This window comes from Corvus cornix, chromosome 3, assembly GCF_000738735.6.
Source record: "Corvus cornix cornix isolate S_Up_H32 chromosome 3, ASM73873v5, whole genome shotgun sequence".
NCBI lineage: Eukaryota > Metazoa > Chordata > Aves > Passeriformes > Corvidae > Corvus > Corvus cornix.
Window position 1 is genome coordinate 65,946,678 of NC_047056.1, and position 21,647 is coordinate 65,968,324.

Sequence of the window (21,647 nt, forward strand, 5' to 3'; positions counted from 1 at the left end):
CCCAGCGGGAAGTGCGCACGGGGGCGGGGCGCGAGGCGCGCTGGGCGGGAAGGGAGCGCCGGGAAGGGAGCTCGGTGCCCGCGGCGCCCCGATGGTGCTGTGCGACGTGTGCGGGCAGGCGCTGCCCTCCGAGGCGGCGGCCAGGCGGGACCTGCGTCGCCCGTCCCTGTGCCGCCGCCAGCCCCGCTGCCCGCTCTGCCCCGCCACCGCCGCGGGCTGCGACGAGCTCCGCCGGCACATCCAGATGGCCCACCCGGAGCCGGCCCGCCGGGCTCCCGCCGGCCCGAGGCACTGCCCGAGTGCCCGTTCTGCGGGGAGGCGGCGGGACGGGAGCTGGAGGAGCACGTCAGGGCGCGGCACGGGCACCTGCTGGGCGCCCCGGGCGGAGGTGAGCGGCGGCGGGAGGCGGGGGGATGCCCCCGCGGGCATCGGGGGTGGCTACGGAGAACCGGCCGGCGATAAAGTTGGAGCAAAGGAAGTAGTTATGTATTTAGATACTGTATTTTATTTTAGGCGTGAATCAGAATTTTATTTTGACTAACTGGCCGAAGTTACTGGCCGTAGTTATTTCAGGAGCTTAAATGTGGCATCTCTGCTAGTGAGTAATACGCCTGGAAGACTAGCGTTTGTGATGTAGCAAGCTATGCATACGGACTAAAACGATAATTAGGATGCAAAATGTGCCAGTGCAATCAACCGCACCGCATAATCTGTGATTAAAATGTTCTTATTAGCAAACCCACAACGCACCCATCCCATCCCGAGGTCGTTGCATTGAACACTTTACTTCCATGGGTGCAAATAATACAGAGGTTGAATAATTTACTTGCCTGCATGCCAGTTTCTACTTTAAAAGCAGTTGTTTTAAGAGTGTTTTGATTTTTATGTATTTAGCATATTTCAGAAAACTAGCATGTTTGCAGCGTTACCTTAAATGCCGCTGGTGAATTTAGATGATTATACCACGAAGTTTTCTTCCAACCAGCCATAAACATTTAGCTGGGATAAATGCCTTCCAGAAACTGCTAACACAGGATATCAATTCTTGTGTTTTGTGAACCGAGGAAGATGCAGATAAAATCTAGGGACTCAAGAGGAGAGTAGTAAAGATGGAGTCGGGCACTTGTCTGTGGTTCTCAGTGACAGGACAGCAAGCAGCAGGCACAAATCAAAACTCGAGGAGTGCCATTTAAATGCAAGAACACTTCTTTTTCCTGTGAGAATGGTCAAACACTAGAATATGTTCTCTGGAGAGTTTGTGGAGAGTCTATACTTGGAACTGTAAAAAAAAAAATGACTGGGAAAAGTTGTGTGTAACTTACTCTATTTAATTTGGCCATTCTACCAGGGACTGGATGATCTCTAAAAATCCTTTTGAACTTTACCTATACTATGTGGTACCCTCAATAATAATACTAAAACTGCAGAAAGAGTGTTATTTGAGGAAATGCAGGAAGACCAGCAAAATAAGAATGGCAGCACTTTTTTTTCTTTCAGCCCACCAACTGCTCTGTTATTACGTGAATGTTAAATTTTTGTAAGCAAATGTTCTTCTGTTAGCAGAACTGTCTTTTTATTTATGGTTTGGTATTTCAGTCTAAGCATTTCTTGATACATACATTACCATAGCAAATTATGATCTGTAAGCTAAATGGGGAAAAACTTAATTGAAAGAAGGAAAATATGTCTTAAAATTTTTGCATATTTAGATACAAATTCTTAAGTGGTTAGGAGAGCAACAGCTGTGTAGAATTTCTGCCTTTAATTGGGGAATTTCAATGGCAACACAAACTTCATTACTGTGTATATGTCTTAGGGTGTATATCAATCAGGGGATGATTCTCACAAAAACCACAGGAATTGCATTAATCAAGAAACTGCATTTCTTTTTCAGACACAGGAAATGGTGAACAGCTATATGAATGTCCTATGTGTAGTCTTACCTGTACAAACATTCAGATTCTTGAAGAACACGTGGATTTACACTTAGAGGAACATAGCTTTTTAGAAGGTACATGAAAGGATACAGGCTTGATAATAATACTTGAAAGCTTTTGCAAATATTTGCAGGTTGTAGTATAGAATCTCACACAAAATTTAAAATAGATATTTCTGTATTTAAAAGGAACTGGACCCGTGTATAGTGATGTTAACACAGTTAGGTCTTATCACTTGCCCAAGTGCTCAACTTAATTACCGTGCTAAAAGAAATCTTTGTCTATGTGTGGTTGTTAAGTAAATGAACTGCATGTTAGCCAAAAGAAAAACTTAGAGCAAAAAATGTTTAAAAGACAGCAGCATTACATATTTGTTTTTCTAGCTCTATAAAAGGTTTACATAGATGGAGTTTACAATGGCATGTTCCACTGTGATGAGTTGACAATTGATAGCTTATGAAAACTTAATTTTTTTTCTCAATCCTTTTCTGCAAATAATTTGCTGATTCGTTAGTCATAGTGTTAAAGTAAAAAATCAAAATTGATTTTATTTTATAATATAGCTAACAGAATCCTAGCAATTCCCTATTCAGTTTTCTGATTGTGAATTTTTGTCACTTCCTTTTGAGACTGCTGGCAATGGTCCTAGAAGCTAACAAGTGTGGTAGTAAAGGAACTGTGACTTCTTGCTAACAATGAAGTGAAACACTGTAAACAAAAGCTGTCTTCTCAGTGCTAGAGGTACATGCAGTATTTGCTCCAGTAGCTGCATAAACTTTGTCCAAGTCAAGAGTCTGAGTCTTGGTAGACTCAATGCAGTCAGTCCTGTTCAGTGTTCATTGCTAATAGCTCAAAATAACGTGGGGTGCATCTCCTGAAATTAATGCCCAGTCATGTTTACATATGTCTGCTTAGAAAGGAATCTTGAAAAATTAAACAAATGATCCCTCAAAGCGTTACTAAGCTCCTGACCAAGTCCCCTCACTTTGGAATGTTACTCTGGGGTAGGCGGAAACATTAGAGATCTAGAACTGGCTCAGCGACTCCAAACTGAAGAAGATGAACGGCAGAGATCAGACGAAGAGAAGCGAGAGAGGGAAGAATTTAAAAAGCTGCAGGTACGCTATTGTTTCTAAGTGGTAAACTTGCAAACAGTTGTGCCTTTAGAAGCTGAGTATCTTGGAATTGTAATGTCCTGGAATGGCCTTACCAAATCAGACCTGTGCAAGTCACATAGTCTGTGTTGAGGTAATGGTGCAGGGGTGGGTTGGAAGCAAATTCAGTCTCATGGCAATGTTGATCCTGGCAGAGGTACTGGACATGACAGCCTTGAGCTACTTGGCTTTACTGTTTTGAGTGGTGCTGGTTCAGGATGGGGCTGGCTGCTCCCTGTGCTTGGTGTTCTGCTCTCCCAGCACACCTGCTGCTTGTGCACCACCCAGCTCTAGAGCTCTGCCTTGCAATGCAGCCTGGGGCATATTCCCTGCTAGAATGGCTGTCCTCTACCAGAATACCATCAGCTGCTCCCAGTCCTGCTTCCCTCTGTCTCCCATCTCACAGCCCTGGTAACTCACTTCCCACTGTCACTACCTCCTTGCCAGACTGCCTCTGTGCCAGTGGCTCTGCCAAAGAGGGAGGAGAGAGATGTACCTGCTCTTCCAGGTGTGGCTTTCCTAGTCCCACATTCATATTCAGGAATGAAGCTTAGTCTTCAGCTCTAAAATAATTGTAATTCTGAAGTTTTTATGTCTCACCATCTTTAAAAGGTACTGATAGTGATTTTGAGAAACTGCATGCACAAAAGACGAATTTTAAAAATGTGATTTAAATCATGCACATTCCCTCCCTAACAGAGACAGTATGGTTTGGATAATTCTGGTGGCTTCAAGCAGCAATTTCTGAGGAATATGGAAAGAGAAGTTGATAGAGGAAGGATGCAGCCCTTTGAATATCATAAGAGAAAAGCTGACATGATGGAAAGTTTGGCTTCTGGTGTAGATGATGGGAAAACAAAGACCTCAGGTAAAGATGGTGAAATTATACATCTAAAACTGTACTTTCTAGACCTAGATTGTAGTGACCAAACCAGTCTTTAACAAAACATATAAATCATTGTTTAGTATTGGTTGTGTCCTAGCTCTAAACCTTATTTTCTGGCTCAATCTATATTGTAATAGTCCTAAACTAATAAGGAAATTAAGGCTTGGTATATTTTGATCTGTATTCTAATCTGAAGGCTGGTTTTTTGTTGGTATTTTTTTTAATGTAACCTTGGAACCAAGTTGTCTGGTTAAGGGCACAAGTGCAGTATGTATCAGAAGATGCAAATGTCTTATTACAAGCTGGTTGCCCTTGACTCTATGCTTGTTTACTGATTAGCACTCATTGGTTCCTAATCCAGTGTAGCTGTTCAAATTTACAGCAGCTTTTTGTCTTGTGTTTCTGTTAATTGTTAAACTGTGTAAGCTGGTTGCAAGTAAGCACAATGTTCATCTGATTACAAAGTCCAAGAGAGGACTTCAAGGAGTGGACATCTACTTGATGCATCTTCTTTTAAATGTTTTATGGTTGGTGCAAAAACACAGGGCAGGTGGATTTCTGTGTTCCTTTCAAAAAGCTCCCTTGTCTTTACTTTCCAAGACAGTTCCAAGGTCTTTTAGCCTACTGCTAGTGGTTCTGGCTTACAAAATATCCACTTGGTTCTTGACAGGTAAAATAAAATTTCTTCTGTCAAATGGACTGCATGGAAATAACTCAAAGTTTTCATTCTTGGTAATGATTTAGATTTCAGAAAGGTTCTTAGAAAATAATTTGTGGTGACTATGGAATAATTCTCTTCACAACAACATGGCAATAAAGGGGCTTTGAGGATTTACATATATGAATTGGAGAGAGCATTCCCAAGCATATTCTTTCATGTAACAAAGGAGAGCTTGGAATATCCTGCAGGAGGATTATTTTAAAATATTTACAGTAATTCTCAAATTCAATTTTCAGTAATTTACAGTTCAATTCTCAAGAAGTGCAATTCTTTCCCCCCCCCCCCCCTTAGTTTCTCCAAGAAAAATAATATGGGGGGAAATAAAAAATTTACATAGTATGCATAAGTATTGCCATGTTTTTAAGGAGTTGTTGTACTAGAGGTTGCAGGGGCGTAGGAACGCTTTATTGGTGACGTACTTTTTCTGTATCATTATAATAGTTCCTGTGACTATCACAGTTTATAATTTAGTCCAAGCTGTTTAATTTAAAATAATCGTTGTATAGCAATAGTTAAAAAATAGATTTAGTTTTGAAAGCTTCATAGTACATAAATTCATCAAAGTAAAGACCACTGAAATGAAATAGGTTCAGTTCTGTGACTTGGGTTCTAAATGTAGCATAGGGTCACATAGAAGTTTTAAAATAAATTGTATTAATCTATGTCTGTTCCAAGTTGGGGAGGGACTCTTCTGGTGGATTCTGTAGTTCATTTTACAGATAAACCTTTTATTTTGTCTTCCTTTAGGAGTAATTGAAGCATTGTGCAAGTACTATCAGAATGAGAGCAAAGATGTGAGACACGTGTGGCTGTCAGCAGGAGTAGATCACTTCCACTCATCTTTGGGTGACAGAGGCTGGGGTTGTGGTTATAGGAATTTCCAAATGCTCCTTTCCTCACTGTTGCAAAACAGCTTCTACAACGACTGCCTGAGAGGTATTAAACAAAATGTTTGTTCCACGTACCTTGGATGACAACCTGCTGACTGATGTTTTGCCTTTTCATTTACACAGCAAGTCTTACAAGGTCAATGGTACCTATTAAATGGTTGTTACACCACTGGAACTTAATGTGAAAGAGTCAGAGGTGAATACTGGCAAGACATGATATGGTTAAAGTTTTACCTTTGGTCTTTTTGGTGCATCTTTGTAACATCAACTGCCTCTTATAAAAGAAACTGAATATTTTTAGTTAATACACTTTCAATCCCTGTAACAACAATTCAAAAGCTTTTCTGTTCCAGGTACTACGCTAATTCCTAGTATACCAAAGATTCAGTCCATGATTGAAGATGCCTGGAGAGAAGGTTTTGATCCTCATGGGGCATCTCACTTCAACAACAGATTACATGGTTCCAAAGCATGGATAGGAGCATGTGAAATTTATTCACTGTTAACCAGCCTCAGGATAAAGTAAATATTGCTTCTTGTTGTTGTTGTTATTCTCAACAGCTGATTTAACTGCTGTACCTTTAAAGTTTAGAATTCCCAACTGTGTGATGACAAAGCCACCTTAGTGACTAAATTTAACTAATATATAAACAGATCTGATTTAATGCAGCATGAAGCTGTGTAACTACTTGTAGGTACATACAACTACTTACAGGACGTACGTAAACTGAGTAACTGTTTAGATCATTGAGACTTGATGCTGAATTATGCCACATATGTGTAAATTAAAGCATTGATTAAAAACTTGATTTCTCTAAAAGTTTCTTCTCAAGAAGAATCTGAATTTCAGCTGTTTTCTATGGCTTTTAACTGGATTCTCTAGTGTACATGTATCACATACAAAAACATGTGACATTAATTTTTGCAAGTTTCACAAGTTCTTGTTAGATTGAATAGAGTAGTATTTACTTTGTTATGTAATAAATTTTCCAGTTGGGGACAGTACACGTTATGTTGCTTTGTAATTATGTGTCCCCTCCTCCTGTATTAAAAAGTAAAAAAGTAGTAGGGACCACTTGGTGCAGGAGGAAGGGACCCAGAGGTGAAAAAATTGATTTAACAAGCAACCTGCTTGAAATTATATTGTTGTTTTCATTCTCAATGTTTTGCAGGTGCCAAATCATTGACTTTCACAAACCCACTGGCCCTATGGGTACACACCCTCGTTTGTTCGAGTGGATTTTGCATTACTATTCTACAGATAATGAAGGTGGTGCAAAGGTGGTGTGTACTTCCAAGCCACCTATCTACTTGCAACATCAAGGTCAGTGTCACAATATGCTGGTTTCTTAGTATTCTCTATCCCTCTTTATACGTACTGCAGTTCAGAGCACCATTTTTTAGTTCTTCATTGAATTGAAGGCATGACTTTATTTCCTGTAATTTTCCTATTTAGTAAGAGCAACATTAAAGTTTGTGTTTTTGTTGGATGGAAGAGCTGAATGTGATTGGGATCTCAGCTTTTTGACATGTACTCTTATAACTATCTTCTTAAAATTTGAGTAATGCCTTCCTTGATCTGAAAATCAGTCGTATGTTATAAGGAAGTAAATGGGATTTATGTGTTTTTAAAGTACTGAAACTTTGTTTTGGTATTAGGTCATAGTCGTACTGTTGTTGGAATAGAAGAGAAGAAGAACAAAAGCTTATGTTTGCTACTGTTTGACCCGGGATGTTCTTCCCAAGAAATGCAGAAACTGCTGAAACAAAACAGTGATGGAACTGGTCTCAAACTACTAAATTTGTGGGTAGCCTAAAAGAAAAGCAATACCAGATAGTGGCTGTAGATGGGGTGCTCTCTTTGGAAGAGAAAGCTGTAAGTATCTCAGAGAACAGTTTGTGTTTGTGAAAATTTAAGACCATCTGCATCTCTTCTTTGAATGCATATGCATATATGGTTGCATGGTGGATTTTTTGCATCTCTTCACTTTCCTTGTTCTCTTTCTCTCCTGCTTTCTGCTTATATAATCCCAGGATATCAAAACCAAAAACATTTTGCTTATAAATGGATGCCACCTTGATACAACAGACAAAGATTCTAAGTCTTGTATGAAGCTTTCAGCTGTTTGCAGGTGTAAATTAGGCTTTTTTAAACTTTTCATTTTTTTACAAGGTATTCTCCTAAATAACTGACTGTGAGCATGTATGTTATTTACAAACACTCATAGTGCAAAATTATGTTCAGAGGTTTGAGCTGTTGAAATTTTTATAAACCTTATCCATGTGTTTGACTTGGGCAGTAAAGACCTTAGAAGTTTTCAGCTGAGTGCCAGATATGGTTTTTGTTTCTGAAGCTTTTTTCTTTCCTACACTAACAAATTCATTCTGAGGACCCATGTTCCAATTCTGTGGTGTCTTATCAACACTGTTCAGCATGTTCAAGCTTCAGGACACACTTTTATTTAGACTATGAAATAACTGGCAACTGAATCACTAGCTCAGCTATATTTAATGTGTATGTTGAAATGAGGTATTGTATGAAGTGTTTTCTGGTCCTGAACATGTCAGAAATATCAGTGAAACATGGGCATTCTCTCCTCCTACTGGAAAAAGCCTTAAAATTCAGGAGTCAGTGTTGTTTGGGATTTCACGGGGGTGGGTGGTGTTCAATTTTTTTTTGTTTGCCACTTTATTTTTTTTCTTTTCAAAGATTTGATTTATATTTATAAATACCACTTGTTTAGTGTTGTCTTGGAAGCTCCCATTTAATTAAGATGAAATGTAACCCCTTATACTCGTTAAGATTGCTAAACTACTAATTTGGAAGAAGCTCTTTAAAGTGCCGGTTTCGTTAATTAAAGTACTTTTCCTCTCTCCCCACCTGTTTTTAGGCTCGCTGCCGTGCTTCTCAGGTCTTAACATCAGAGAAGATACCTTAAAGGATACCTTTGTAACCTGCTTTTGGAACTTGCTGGGTGCAAAACATTAAACTGCTGGACTGTGGACCCTAACTCAACAATTTTTAGACTTACTTAAACTATGTCCCCAAAAATGCTTGGGAGCTCTGAGGAAGGACAACACTGGAGTAAACCTGTAGTTTTTGTGTTCAGTCAAAACTCTGGCATCCTGATACAATTGTAACTCTGAAGTATTGTGTTCCTTGTCTTACTAGAAAATGTGTTATTTTCTTAGTTGCTTAAATTAGCAACACCTACTGTCTTGTAGCAAGTTATGCACTGTTGTCAGTGAGCAGTGGATAAAGATACTATGGAGCTACTTAATTGGAGTTCCTGGTCATGGTTTACCTCTGTGTGTTTGTGCTGCCACTGTGACCAGTCTTCTGTTTCTTCACAATTCAGTGTGTTCCACCAGGGATTAGTTTACTAGTGAACTTCTTGTCAGTTAGCTGGCTTCTCTAGATGTATCACTTTTAAACATGAACACGTGTGCTTAGGAGGTGGATCAGTGTTGGCATTGGCTAAGAGCTCTAAGAAAGCGGTGTCCAGAATAGAGCGTGTGTGCTTTAGGTGGTGTGCAAGACAATCCTTTGGGGTAGAGGAAGAAAATATTCCTTTTGTACCATGAATGAATAAAATTAATATATTTTTTAAAAGTGTTTATTCCATCTTCATCCTTTTTAAAAAATTTCTACTTTTTGTATGTTTTATAATGTATATCCCAAAAGGACATTCGGACTGCCTTTTGACTAGTGGCTCTGTTGTGCAGGGTTAATGCCATTTAAGAGACTGGAGCTGTCTGCTGAAACAAGTATCTTGGGCGTTTGAGGCACTTTACTGTACCTAGAATGTGCTGCTCTAGTTGAATATAAGAGCCCTGCCCCTCCAGGAGGGTAGCTGGAGGCTGGGAGGGATGGTGGAGAGTGTTGCAGGTAGCACAGGCTATCTTTGCTTTAGCAGCTGTATCATGCCAGAGCATCCAGTTATTGTAACTGGAGCTTAGATACATCCCTTTCATTTAGACTCTTCTATGCTGACACCTAAATACAAGTGTAAGAGCCTTACCAGTAACCTGTTTCTCTCATGTTTAATGTGCTCTGGCAATAAGAACTTGTAGTTTCTGGAAGTAGTGAAGCACATGGACATGTAAAGATATTACAACCCATAAATCACTGATTTATTTTTTTTTTGAAGTATGCATGAAATTAAATAGTTATGCAAATACTTTCAGCAGGTATGTAGAAGCCTTTGAGCTGTGAAAGGTTTAAATACTTTAGGACACTAGAGGGGCTCAGACTGGGGTCAGAGTTCCTGGGAATTGGGGGACTATCAGCTCCCTTATTAGCCCTGGTCTGTAATGCATGTGAAATAGATGGAAGGAAAGAAAAGATGATATGCCAATAATGCAATCATAATTTGGATGTAAAATCCTAGGCTTTGCAGCATGCTTGAAATTTTACCCACAGCATCTTCATGTGGTAGGCACCATCCTCTGAATTTTAACAGAGCTCAGGCACCAACTATTCAAAACAGCCAGCATGTTCAAAACTAAATTCACTCTGGTCATGGTGCAGCGTTGCAACTCACTCTTGCCTCCCTCCATGCCTTACAGTGCATGCATTGGACTGAGGCAGTTATAAGAACAATATACCAGGAAGATTGTCAGCACCAGGATTTTAAATTACTGTAATTCTGTAAAAGTTCATGAATGAGATTTTATTCAATTATTAAGAATTAGTTTTCAGTCTAATCCAAAGTACATATGCAAATTTAAATACCCCACCTAAATTTTTTCCACCAAAAAAACCCTTCTCTCTGTTCACTTCAGCAAAGTAACACACACATAGAGCCAAGCTTACTTTCAGTCAAATTCCCTTTTATTTCACAGATGTTAACTGCTAACAAAGCTAAAACAAATCTGCAGTTCAGATTGAATCACTAAAACTTCTTCCAAATACCTGGAGGAACAGACTTTATGCAATTTTTTGTCACTTCAACCCTTATTATTTCCTCTGCTTTGAACTATAACAGCAAAAACACATTTTCATGTTTTAACTTGTTTTACATAATTTTAACATTTTTTAAGCTTTCTCTGCATGAAAACCAATAAATATGTTAGTGTGAAAACAGACTAGAAAATTTCATTATTCTAGCAATAAAATTCATGAGAAACTTTCATTTGTATGTAGATGACTTATCAGTGATCTGCTTGGAAAATTTTCTGCTTACCACATTTGCACAGACTACACAGCATTCTTGGATTCAGTCCAAATTTAAAGAGATCCAATTCACTCGTTTTATGAAAAAGCGCCAGTTTTAAACATAGCTAGAAATGGAAAGCAGCCTTAGGAATTAAATGGGGTTTTATGCAGCTGAGTAAGACATACCAGAAATAAATAAAGTTCAGTGCTGAAGAGCATTTTAAAGTATCCTAGCAATTACACAGGCAGCTGGATGTAGTAACTATGAAGCTTTCAATCCAACTCTATCTTTGGAAAAGACACTATTTAATATCACATTAGCTCGTTACATTTTTAATGTATTTGGTAACTGCTGGAGCACAGATCCTGCTTATTGCTTTGAAACATACAACATTATCATTGAGACCTAGATGCTTATCTAGAGTTCTTAGTAGCCAAAATTAAAAAGATCAAAGGGAGGACAGTAGGAACAAAGGCACATGGTTAATTTATAAAAGTATTTACAGGGTACTTGAACGCTTATTTCTATCTACTAGAAATTCATTCATCTTGAATAAAAAAAAAAGAAAAAAAACAGGTTAAAGGAGTTCATCCTAAACAGATATTCTCAAGCAGCATGAGCAGAGAAACTTACACACCATTAACTTATTTCAGTAATTAAACTTCTCATTTTGAATATGGAATTTTCAAATACTAAAATTAATAAATGTGTTATTCCTCTAAGCAATGTGACACTTTAGTGCAACCCTCTTCAAAGACTGAAGCTGGCACAGTTAAGGCAGTCTACTAACAGTGTTTAAAATTCAGCACACAGTGTTTAATCATTGAGGTGCCCGTCTCTATTTGGAAAGCTGTCTCTTGACACCATCATCCTTCCAGCGCTGCAGTTTCAAACACAGCATGTTTAAACATCGCAGTTCTTGCAGTGTTTGGGCTTTTTGGAGGTGGTAAGGGAGGAGTCTTAACATCTGTTAGCTCCAGAAGTAACTCTGCAGGATGGGTAACATCCCCAAGTTGATGTGTAGCTTTACTGCATTCTGTGCTAACCTTCACAGGCTGCCAACAAGATGCTTCCAAAACTACACCAGTTACATTCAAACCTATAAAGCACTCTATAAACCCTGGTGCTGTAATGTGCACTCCACTCATAGTGTTTCCACACAGTCTGCTGCCAAAAGCAAACTGATCTTCCTAGGATGGGTTTTGATTTTTCGTAGAAGTTCATTGATGCAGACATTCAAAAAAACCCAAACCCTCGCTGAACGAATCAACCGAACTTCAAGAGGACTTAACACTGGTATTTTTCCCCTACTGACTTGAACTTGCCATTTTGAAAATATTATTCATGACTATGGCAAAAAATTTTACTCTAATTGTATAGAAATGGTTTCCATTAAACTTTAATAAGGCTATCCAACAAAGGTGACTAGTGCTGTCTATCTACAGCTGATAAATTGGGGCACCAGAACTGACCTGAATTATTAAAAAATTCCACAGGAGGAAGAAACAAAAATAAGTAACTGCATAGTATGTGATCCCTTTTATTCACCAAAGCTGCCCATGTTTATCCCAGGTGGAAGACAGCAGAACAGCTGCTCAGCATTCAGATGCAGGTGTGTTTAGTGCTTGCTGTAACATCTTTCCATCTTGCATGTTGCCGCATCTCTTCAAAGGACAATTACAGAAGTGGGAAGGAAAAAAATGAGAGAAAATAGAAAAGTGTTTGCAGACAGATCAACATTTCTCAAATTTTTCATTTGAAATATTAAAGTAAATTTATTTATAGTGAAAGTCATCAGAAGACCATTCTCCTGGATTTAAAATATTTTGTTTTTTTCTTTGGAAAAAAAAAATTAAGAAAAAAGAAAAACAATACACATTACTAAAACCACAGATGCTGTGGCTTTCCTGCCTGCCCCTCTCTCCTTATGTATGTCCATACTGATGACAGAATCAGTTCAAGTAAGTCTAATCACTATCTAAATTAACAGGGTTGTAATCAGGGTCATCCTCTTCATCCTCCAATTCTAAATCATCCATTTCTTGGAATAAAGATTCATCAACCTCCACATTGTTTCCAGCTGTAAGGAACAGAAAGATACTTTATTTTCATGCAACAAGGAAAACAGTAACAACAACAAAACACACAAGACTTTTTCATACTAGTTCTTCAATGTAGGTGGTTGCTAACTTACTTGGTTTTTTATACATCAGATATGGAAAAGTAAATGCCACATTTTATCTTTTCACAGCTAAAGTGAAGTTTTTTTTTCCCTTGCATCAAAACCTAATCAAGAGAAATGTTGTGCAGGAATTCACTGGGAACACAAAATTAACATTGACATTTACCAGAAGCAGAGATCCTTTCTCCCCAGGACAGTCGAAGTAGGAGCTCAGGACCTCACAGCTGGAATAATTACTGCTATCCCAGTGAGATAAATGCACAGGGTTCATAAAAAATCCCTTACACGCCATATGCTGACATACACACATTTGATTTCAGATTTTAATTTTACAAGCAAGATGAAGCTTTGCCTTCTTTCTCATTTTCTTCTGAAAGATGCTGGTGACCCAAGGATAAAACTTGAGGACTCCTACTATTTTATTTTTATTTATCAACAGTGACATCTTCTGGCCACCAAATAAAGGTTCTACGATTTCACTGGATTTCAAAGCACCTTTACAAGATAATGCCATTATCCTCTGAAAAACAGTAGTACATGCTACTGTAATATCAAAATAATGTTAGTAACCTGCTGTATCTATGATAGAATGCAGCCAGCAATAAGAATGGGAGTTTTTGTTCACCAGTAGCAACAGGATTACAAATTAATGTATTAATCCTGAATCATTTGGGCACAGAGCCCAGGTAGACATCTGTTCCTCCCTTGAGGCAGGCAAATGTACCATCAACAAACCATCTTCACTTTAGGTATTTTGGAGGAAGACAAGACTAAATTATTCCCTGTAAAAGAAACTAAACTTCCCCATTACTACCATTTCAAGTTCATACTCACTGACATTCATAAACTTTTTTTAAAATTGTTACTTGCAGAGAAGAATCTTGACTCTCTTTCACCTGTATTTTGTGCTACCATCATGCGGCTGCATTAAAGAACTCTCTTACCTCAAAACTCAGATATTTTAAACTAGGGTACTAAAAAGCAGTACAGCAAATTAAATAGGTATATTACTGTAAGTAGTTTTATATGCTTTATCTACAACTGGTTTTCCAAGTTTAACATTTTTCTGGCACAGGCTTACAAAATTTCCATCTGGCACCAGGTCAGTATTTTAGGTAAGGTAACAGGAACATATGCACAAACCAGGAAGAAGAACTGGGTTGCACAGAAGCAAATAGCATTTATTTTGACCTGCAAGATGTTTACTATTGGTGTTGAGGTTCAGAGAGAAGGTGACAGAACTTTAAGACCTGTGCTTGAAATCTGGGGTGAGAAGGCTGGCTATTAGAAAAAAAAGAAAGAAACAAAAATCAGGGTTGTGTTGGGGTTTTTTGTTTTGTTTTTGCTTTTCTTTTTTTGGTTTTCTTCCAGTCCATTCATTTGAATAGAAGCAATGGAAATAAGATCAACTCAACCACAAGGCTGCTAATAAATACACTTTATCATCTTGAAAAGGTTTTGTTTTTGAGAAAAGTTAAAATCACTTCTGGTCACTCTGCAAAACAGTACTTCTCAGAAAGTTCTTCCAATGTAAAAGTGATTCTGATGTAAGATGTTAAGTCAGAAAATTTTGCTTAGGAATTTTGACCTATTTTAAGCCACTGCCTTTCATTTGTGGAATAAAATAAAAATTTACCTTCCTCCAAGAACTGGATGTCAGAGGTGTCAAGGTTGTGATCCATTTCAAACAGCTGTTTACCTAGAAATAAAATAAAAAATAATACATAAGCAAGTACAGTTCTGAAACAATGATCAACCTAAGGCAACAAGAGTCAGCACATGTATTTTAGTCTTCTCAAATTAACCAATTCTAGCAGTCTTTTTTTTTTTAACTGCTCATTTCTGTAAGCTCCCCATTCTGGTTTTTTTTTTTTTTAAATTCAGCCAGGATTCATCCAAGCCAACAAGTTTCCTCCTCTTACATGTGAAATGGGTCACTGTAATGTTATTAAGACTTTAACAATGGGGGGGTCAGAAAAATTTACACCCCACAGCCTGTGTTCAGTCCTTATTGCTTTAGTCTTCATCTTGCATTCCACAAGAAATCCTCTGTGGGAACTGGGAAAGGAATTAGCTCCTTCACATTCTCCATATATTGTCCCATTCAAAAACCAACTTGGATCTACACGCAAATCACCAGCTCCTACACACACACACACAGAGAGCAGTGAAGGCAACATCACGGAAGACAAAGTGAAGCCTTTCTGACTGGGAGGGACAGGAAGAAAAGCTCAAGACTCTTTCCACATAAATCACCTGTCTTCCATCTACATTTGCATTGCTTATGTAAGCGTCCACAAACAAGACTGGTTGGAGTCCAAGGTAATCCTGGAATTACACTAATAACATCCAAGAATAAGCCTGGTTTTGGTTTTGGAAAGGGAAGCTTCTATAGACTACATCTGTATAGAGGAAAACAGACACCACATACTAACAATACTTTAAAGAACAGAAAAACCAGAAGCCTGATTTCTGTTACCTTATCATTGCAGATTCCCAAATGCATGCCCTTCAGAGAGGAATGAAGCATGTCCCCTGTCCTGTACAGCTTTTTATGAAACTTAATGCCATTAAAATTTCCATCTCTGCCAAATTTCATCAAAACTAGCCAGAAGTGAGAAGAAAACAGAACAGTGATGCACCATGACCACACTGGTTATGTTTTTTCCAGGTAATCAAGTTAAAAAGTAGATCCAGCATCACAGGAGAACCAATTCAAAGCTAAGCCATGCAGACTATGGAGCAGGATGCCAAGACCTATCATCTGTGTAAAAATTACTCGTCATTATCGTCTGGTACCACTGCAGACACTTCATGACCAGTGTTAAAACATACCACTTAGCTTATTTTTGCCTGCCTGTTCTTCTTCTTTCATCTTTTTCCGTTTTATTTCTAGGAGCTCTGCATCAAACTTGGCTTTCCAATTAAGGAAATTCTCAATGGTAACAGGAGTGCCATGAAAACGTTGCTGAAAGAACAGAAAACAAGGCTGTAAACACAACTTGCAAAGCTACAGGTGAAGATGAGCATTCTCTTAATTATTTAAATTACAACAGTCCAGAAGCACTGCTTGCTGTGAAGTATGCTGAGAAATTAATCCTAATCCTGAGAATATACAAAGAACACATTCTTAAGGTTTTTGCCATGGGACTCTCCCTTCAGGGAACTATTCTGAGGTGTAAACTCTCATGGAAGAACCCTGCGTACTCCTTTTGGACCCAAAGTGCAGTAGTTCACAGCTCCCCACTAATACAGGTATTATCAATAAGTAGGCAGCACTTCTTATCAACCCTTAAGTGCAATCTACACTGAAATACTGCCCATTAAAATACATTAACCCTTTTACCTTGTTGAAACATGAAAAAAAGGATTATTTTTTCTCAGATTTTTTTTGCCATTTTCAGAAATACAGAACCTTCCAAGTCCCATCACCCTCCACCTATTTCTCAGGAAGTGAGTGAAGACTCATTAGTTGGCCTTATCACAGCACAATCCACAAATGGTAAAACTATTCTACAGGAGGGCAGACCAGTCTTGAAGACTGGTCCCACTGCTTCCACCCTATCCACTCAGTCTACCAAGGAACACAGTCTTCCTCAAACCATGGAGGCCGTGTGCAGTATGACATATTCCAGCCTTTTTTGCTCCCCATTCCTTTCTGCCAACAAAAAACTGTCTACAGCAAATCTGATTTTGTGTAGGAAAAATCCCTGCCTTAGGATGTAATGCTAGAGGGGACTGTGAACATGCAGTTAGACTCTAAAAAGACTGCTTTAGAAAAAAGGAAAAAAATAACTTAAATGCATTAAACAATCTTCTTAAGTTTCAATTATATAATCTTTGGCATAGCTGTTCCTTTCTCACTGCAGCTACGAACTGCTACTTCATCAAGCCAACGCATTTTAAAGAAGCGGAGAGTCTTTTTTAGTTGAAAACATTATTTTACATACTTTCTCTTCTTCTTCTGCCTCTCTTTCTTTCTGTTTCTTCTCCTCTTCTCTTCGTGTTTTTATTTGATCCACTATTTCATTTAATTTCTCCTGTACTGCTGAGACTAGAGTGAAGATCATTACCATTCCTAAATTTTCTTCTGCCTACAACACAAAGAAGGCAACTTTAAACACAAGAACTTCAAACCTTCAGCAACCAAATGCATAAATACGTTTAGAAAGCAGGATATTGTGCAAATGCAGAGGCACAGCTGACACACTGCACCAGTCACAAAAGCTCACTGTAAAATTCAAATTCAGCTGGCCAGTTAATCCAGTTAGTTATTCCCAAGTGGGTGTGCAGCAAAACACAAAGACGAACGTCTGTGTTCAGGTTATCAGCACATTACAGACATCTTCTGAAAGGCTTTCTCATGAACAAAGCAAAACCTACAGTAGAAACACAACTCTAAAATTTGAATATCATAAATCCTAAGAGACAAGTCACTCAGAACCTTTCTTCTCCTGAAGTAGTTTATTCCTTAATAATATTACATGCTCCTTTTAAGTGAGTTTCCCAGGAAAACCAAAAAAACATCAGCTGATGGAAGGAAGGTTATATGAAGTAAACTGAAAATGAAAAAATGCCCACTGAACATATTATGGGAATTTCAAGGCAGTGAGGACTTGTCAGGAATTCCTGAAACCAAAGAAGTGCTTCCTTCTTTCCTTCACAATGCACTCTCATTGATGCCAAAGGCTGATGAGATCCACCCCACCCCCCAAACAGTTATGTTATTAAAAAGAATCAATGTGACATTTTTTAATATTTCCAAACAAAACTGACGTGGCTTATTTTCATAAATATATATGAAATATATATACACTGAAACAAATTCACTTTAAGCTAGAAGTGGAAAAGAGGGGAAGCCCTAGTGCACTTCCATTTCATTATTCTATGTTACTGCATACACTGAATTAGCCCTGTATCTTACCTCATTAACATAATCTACCACAATAATGTCATTCACCAAACTCAAACCTCAAAGTCAGTCCCTATGGTACGGAACAGGTTTCAGGTCAGTAGCAGACACCTCAGAGAACAACTGATTTGAGAGAGAAATTCCAGCCAAAGCGCAAAGTGGTATCAAGCTGTACGAAGATATTCCATTTTCCTTACCTGCTGCTCTAGCAGTTTTATTATGTCCATGACATCATTATCGTCAAGATTCTCCTGTGAGACAATTTCATACAGTGGAGTTTCATCAGGGTATTTTTCTCTATAGGTAAATTTAAGGGTTGTTTGGACAGCTACAAGATAAAAAACCACATATTCTTATGGTGATAACTGTATAACTTTAATTGTGTATTTTTCTACTGCATCAACAGCCTAAAGATTGTAGAATATAAAATATTCTTGCCTTTAAGGAACAGTCTTCTTACACAGATGTTAAAACAATATGAACAGATTTAAACATAACCCAAGAGTTCAAAGAAATTAAGACGATGAAGTTTACACTTGCACAAGCTATTAAAACCTACTCATGTCTGAAAGGTCTTTAGTAAGACTGAAAAACCTTCTGCTGTATGACGGGTACTACAGCAGTAATCTCTCTCCCTCATATTCTACTCAAAGCTGGAAAACAGGGAAGAGTCCTAACAACAGAACTAGAGAAAATCTCAGCATATTAACACTTCAAATTCTGTGTACCTCGTTGGAGTATCAACCTCCGTGTTGGGTTCCAGGGCTCCACACTGTGGACACAGACACTATGTCCAGTAGAAGTTATTAAGGAGAGAACTGCCTAAGAAAAATGCATTCAATCTGAAGCTGCCCAGAGCCAGGGTAACATGGAAACAGGGCAAAAAAGAATCAAGTTCTTTTACACATCCTCCCAGAACACCAGGGAGAAGCTTTCCTTTAGTTCCAGACTCACTGTTCTCAGCAGCACAGCAGTCTCTTCAACACAGACACCTGCTCTAAGCAGGACTTACTCCTTTAAAACGAAACAAGACAGTGCCAGTTTATTCCTTCTGTTATAGTATCCAGAATAGCAGCTTTTGAACTTGCTTGGAGCAAGGCTTGCTTACAATGTGCCCACGCAATTGTTGGTACTTAACAAATACACAGGGACTTGGGACCCACAGCCTTCTGCTCTGGAACTGTTCCTTAAGAGCTGCACAATCACAGCACACAGACTCAACTCTCCCACGTGGCTGGCACAGTTGCCAGAAAAAAAATTCCCCCACAACATATCTGTAAGCCACTACAAGGATGATGACAACCCATACTTTTTGAAGCTATGCTACAAAGCCTTTGCGATTCAGCAGAAAGCAGTCCTATAGTGAGAGAGCGTAACATTTCTGCAAACTGAACAAGGATCACCCAAATCCTTGAACTGTATTTGCTAAGGAATGTTTGCTGTATCAGGCCCCTACAAGGGTTTAAGTGGAGGCATACGTAGCTGTTGCTGTTAGAATTAGGTTTGAACATATACAGAAGTTTCTGAGTAAGACCTGACCAACTTACTTTCATCATTTTCTCCAGCTTCAGATGTCACAGTGATTGTGAAAGTTGTTGGCTTTTCCGACAATACTGTTCAAAGGAAAACAGCAAAAGTTAGGGAAAGAGTCCTTAAATCAGACAATTACTTCTTCACATCACTAAAACTGAACTTCTCAAGGACTGATGAAGAAAATAAGCTCTTGATACAGTATTTAGGGCCTTTTTAACATATTAATATAATACTTTTCAATTAACAGCTATTTTCCATATGATGTGATGCCTGGAGTGCTCGTTGAATGAGACCACCTATCATCAAACAATACCAAAAAGTTTCACTTTTGGAAAAATTTTTGGAACTTTCACTGTTCCAGAAAGTGCAAATCAAATCAAACTACTTCTGGTAGCACAGTGACTGTGTGCAGGAAACTACCAAAGCTAATTTGCTTTACTGCGCTAGATGTGTCTGATGAGCATCCAGTGCACTCTTGACTCTGGACTATTTTTACAGTATGCCTGCACCTATATTTAAGACAGCTTAATGTAAGAAATGCGACTAACCAAGCAATGTACTAGAAAGAAAGTGTGTGATTAGGCAGCTAGAAGACAGACACCACGCAGCTGTTACAGACAACACAACATAGCAAGAGCAATCACCTGTGTTTCACAGGCTAAAAACCTCACTGCACAATTGTGAGCTGCAGACCATATCCCCATCTAAGGAGTGGTCTGCATTACTGTTATAACCTATGCCCAAATTAGTGTACATGCTCTCCAAATATCAACTGAATTCTGCCTAATTGCTAATGTACTACTACTTCATTCCTCCCTCTTCTCTTGGACATAAAAACCTTAAATGAGTGAACAATAACTCTGAGTAAGCATCAGAGTAGAGTATGAAAGAATATTACTTCCGTATCAGTATCAGATATCCAGCATCCCCCGCTACCAGAGACCATCAATTCATATACCTTTAAGTAATCTTTAACATAAAACTGGAAACCTGAAAAGATTTTCAGGTAGAAGCAATGGGCAATGGTACTTGGCAAACGTCTGTGTGGTGAAGTTACTGCCAAGTAAGATACTGTGGAACTCTAGGCAGGGTAGATACTGTGCAGGGAGGAAACAGAAAATGCCCCGATTTTTCCAGTTAATATTCTTTGGATACCGAATGCCAAAAATCATGTTGGATTCACCGGCATGGTAGATAATCTTGATTATTTGATGGTAAATTAAAAAGCCTGAAAAACTGATAAACCAATGTATCCACAACACCAAAGTTTCAGCAATATAACATGCTGCACCAGGGAATTAAAGCTTGCCTTTTTTCCACCTGCAATGGAATAAGGCAGGTAGTGGCAATACATTTACGGAGGAAACAGCACCTTTAAGCACCCCAAAACGTCCCGTGCCTTATGGTCGCGACAGGCTTGCTCCCAGAAAGGAAAACCGGTCGGCACACAAGCCAGTTCCGCGATTCCCACCTAGGGCCGCATCTTCTGAAAGGCTTCTCCGAAGAGCATCCTTCCAGCACACGGGACCGGCTGCCCACGCCGGGCTGGCTGCCGTGCCACGACGCTAAACGCGGCAGCGCCCTCGCACCGGGCCACAAGCGCCATCAAGCGCTCTGCTTTTCCCGGCCAGGGAAAGCGAACCAGCATCCCGAGCACCCACCCAAGCCGCGCGGCTCCGAACCCCGCGGGGCCGGCGGCAGCCCCGGCGCGGCCTCCCGCTCCCCCCCCCGCAGGCCGGCTGCGAGCGCGGCCCCGCACCCGTGAACGAGTCCGGGTAGATGGACTCCAGCGCCTCCAGCTCGTTGCGCTGCTCCTCGCTGTAGTCGGTCATCGTGGCCCGCCGCCCACGGCCATGGGCCGACCGCACCGCGACGCCGCCGCCCCCTCCTCCCGTCACCGCCCGCGCCTGCGTTCTCCCGGCGCCGTCCCGGCCCTTCCTAGCATGCCTCGCGCTCGCGATAGGCGGGGATACCGCCCATGGGCTGCGCTGCGCTGGGCTGGGCTGGGCTGGGCTGCACCGGCGGACGGAGGGAGAGAGGGAGGCGGTGCAGCTGCCGGCGCGGGAGCGCGGGCGGGCGTGCGGAGCTGGCTTGCCTCGTCCCCGGTCGTTTTCACAATCGCGGTGCCCGCTGCTCAGTTAATTCCAGCACTCGCTGCGTGGCGCTAAGGTCCGGGCAGGACGGACCGTAGCGATCCTGCTGCCATCCCCTACGCTGCTTCCGTGCTCCTCCCGGGAGCGGCGGCCTTGGCAGAGCTGAGGTTGGCAGTCCCT

The 21,647-nt window shown here is 39.9% G+C and overlaps 2 protein-coding genes across 2 annotated transcripts; one reads left to right on the top strand and one right to left on the bottom strand.

Annotated features, from left to right (window-relative positions):
- Nucleotides 1-37: 37 nt before the first annotated feature.
- Nucleotides 38-11,340, top strand: ZUP1 (zinc finger containing ubiquitin peptidase 1). The gene is given in 10 exon segments (XM_039570021.1): nucleotides 38-388; nucleotides 1,895-2,011; nucleotides 2,946-3,055; nucleotides 3,791-3,959; nucleotides 5,446-5,634; nucleotides 5,942-6,110; nucleotides 6,761-6,912; nucleotides 7,248-7,379; nucleotides 7,382-7,464; nucleotides 8,480-11,340. Coding segments are annotated over 9 exon segments (1,134 nt in total). The 5' UTR covers nucleotides 38-388; nucleotides 1,895-1,929; the 3' UTR covers nucleotides 8,528-11,340.
- Nucleotides 10,401-21,298, bottom strand: RWDD1 (RWD domain containing 1). The gene is made up of 7 exons (XM_039570023.1): nucleotides 21,134-21,298; nucleotides 19,389-19,454; nucleotides 18,039-18,169; nucleotides 16,880-17,023; nucleotides 15,765-15,897; nucleotides 14,566-14,628; nucleotides 10,401-12,827 (listed from the first exon to the last, which is right to left on the bottom strand). The coding sequence occupies exons 1-7, from the start codon at nucleotides 21,204-21,206 to the stop codon at nucleotides 12,715-12,717; spliced, it is 723 nt and encodes a 240-aa protein (XP_039425957.1). The 5' UTR covers nucleotides 21,207-21,298; the 3' UTR covers nucleotides 10,401-12,714.
- Between the last annotated feature and the right edge of the window lie 349 nt (nucleotides 21,299-21,647).

What these genes read in the sequence shown, in the direction of transcription:
- RWDD1 (XM_039570023.1), bottom strand. Translation starts at nt 21,206, where the DNA reads ATGACCGACTACAGCGAGGAGCAGCGCAACGAGCTGGAGGCGCTGGAG. An exon ending in AGGCAAAAATAAGCTAAGTG is followed by an intron (nt 14,629 to 15,764) that starts GTATGTTTTAAC and finishes TTTTATTTCTAG; the next exon opens with GTAAACAGCTGTTTGAAATG. An exon ending in CATCCAGTTCTTGGAGGAAG is followed by an intron (nt 12,828 to 14,565) that starts GTAAATTTTTAT and finishes TGTTCCTTACAG; the next exon opens with CTGGAAACAATGTGGAGGTT.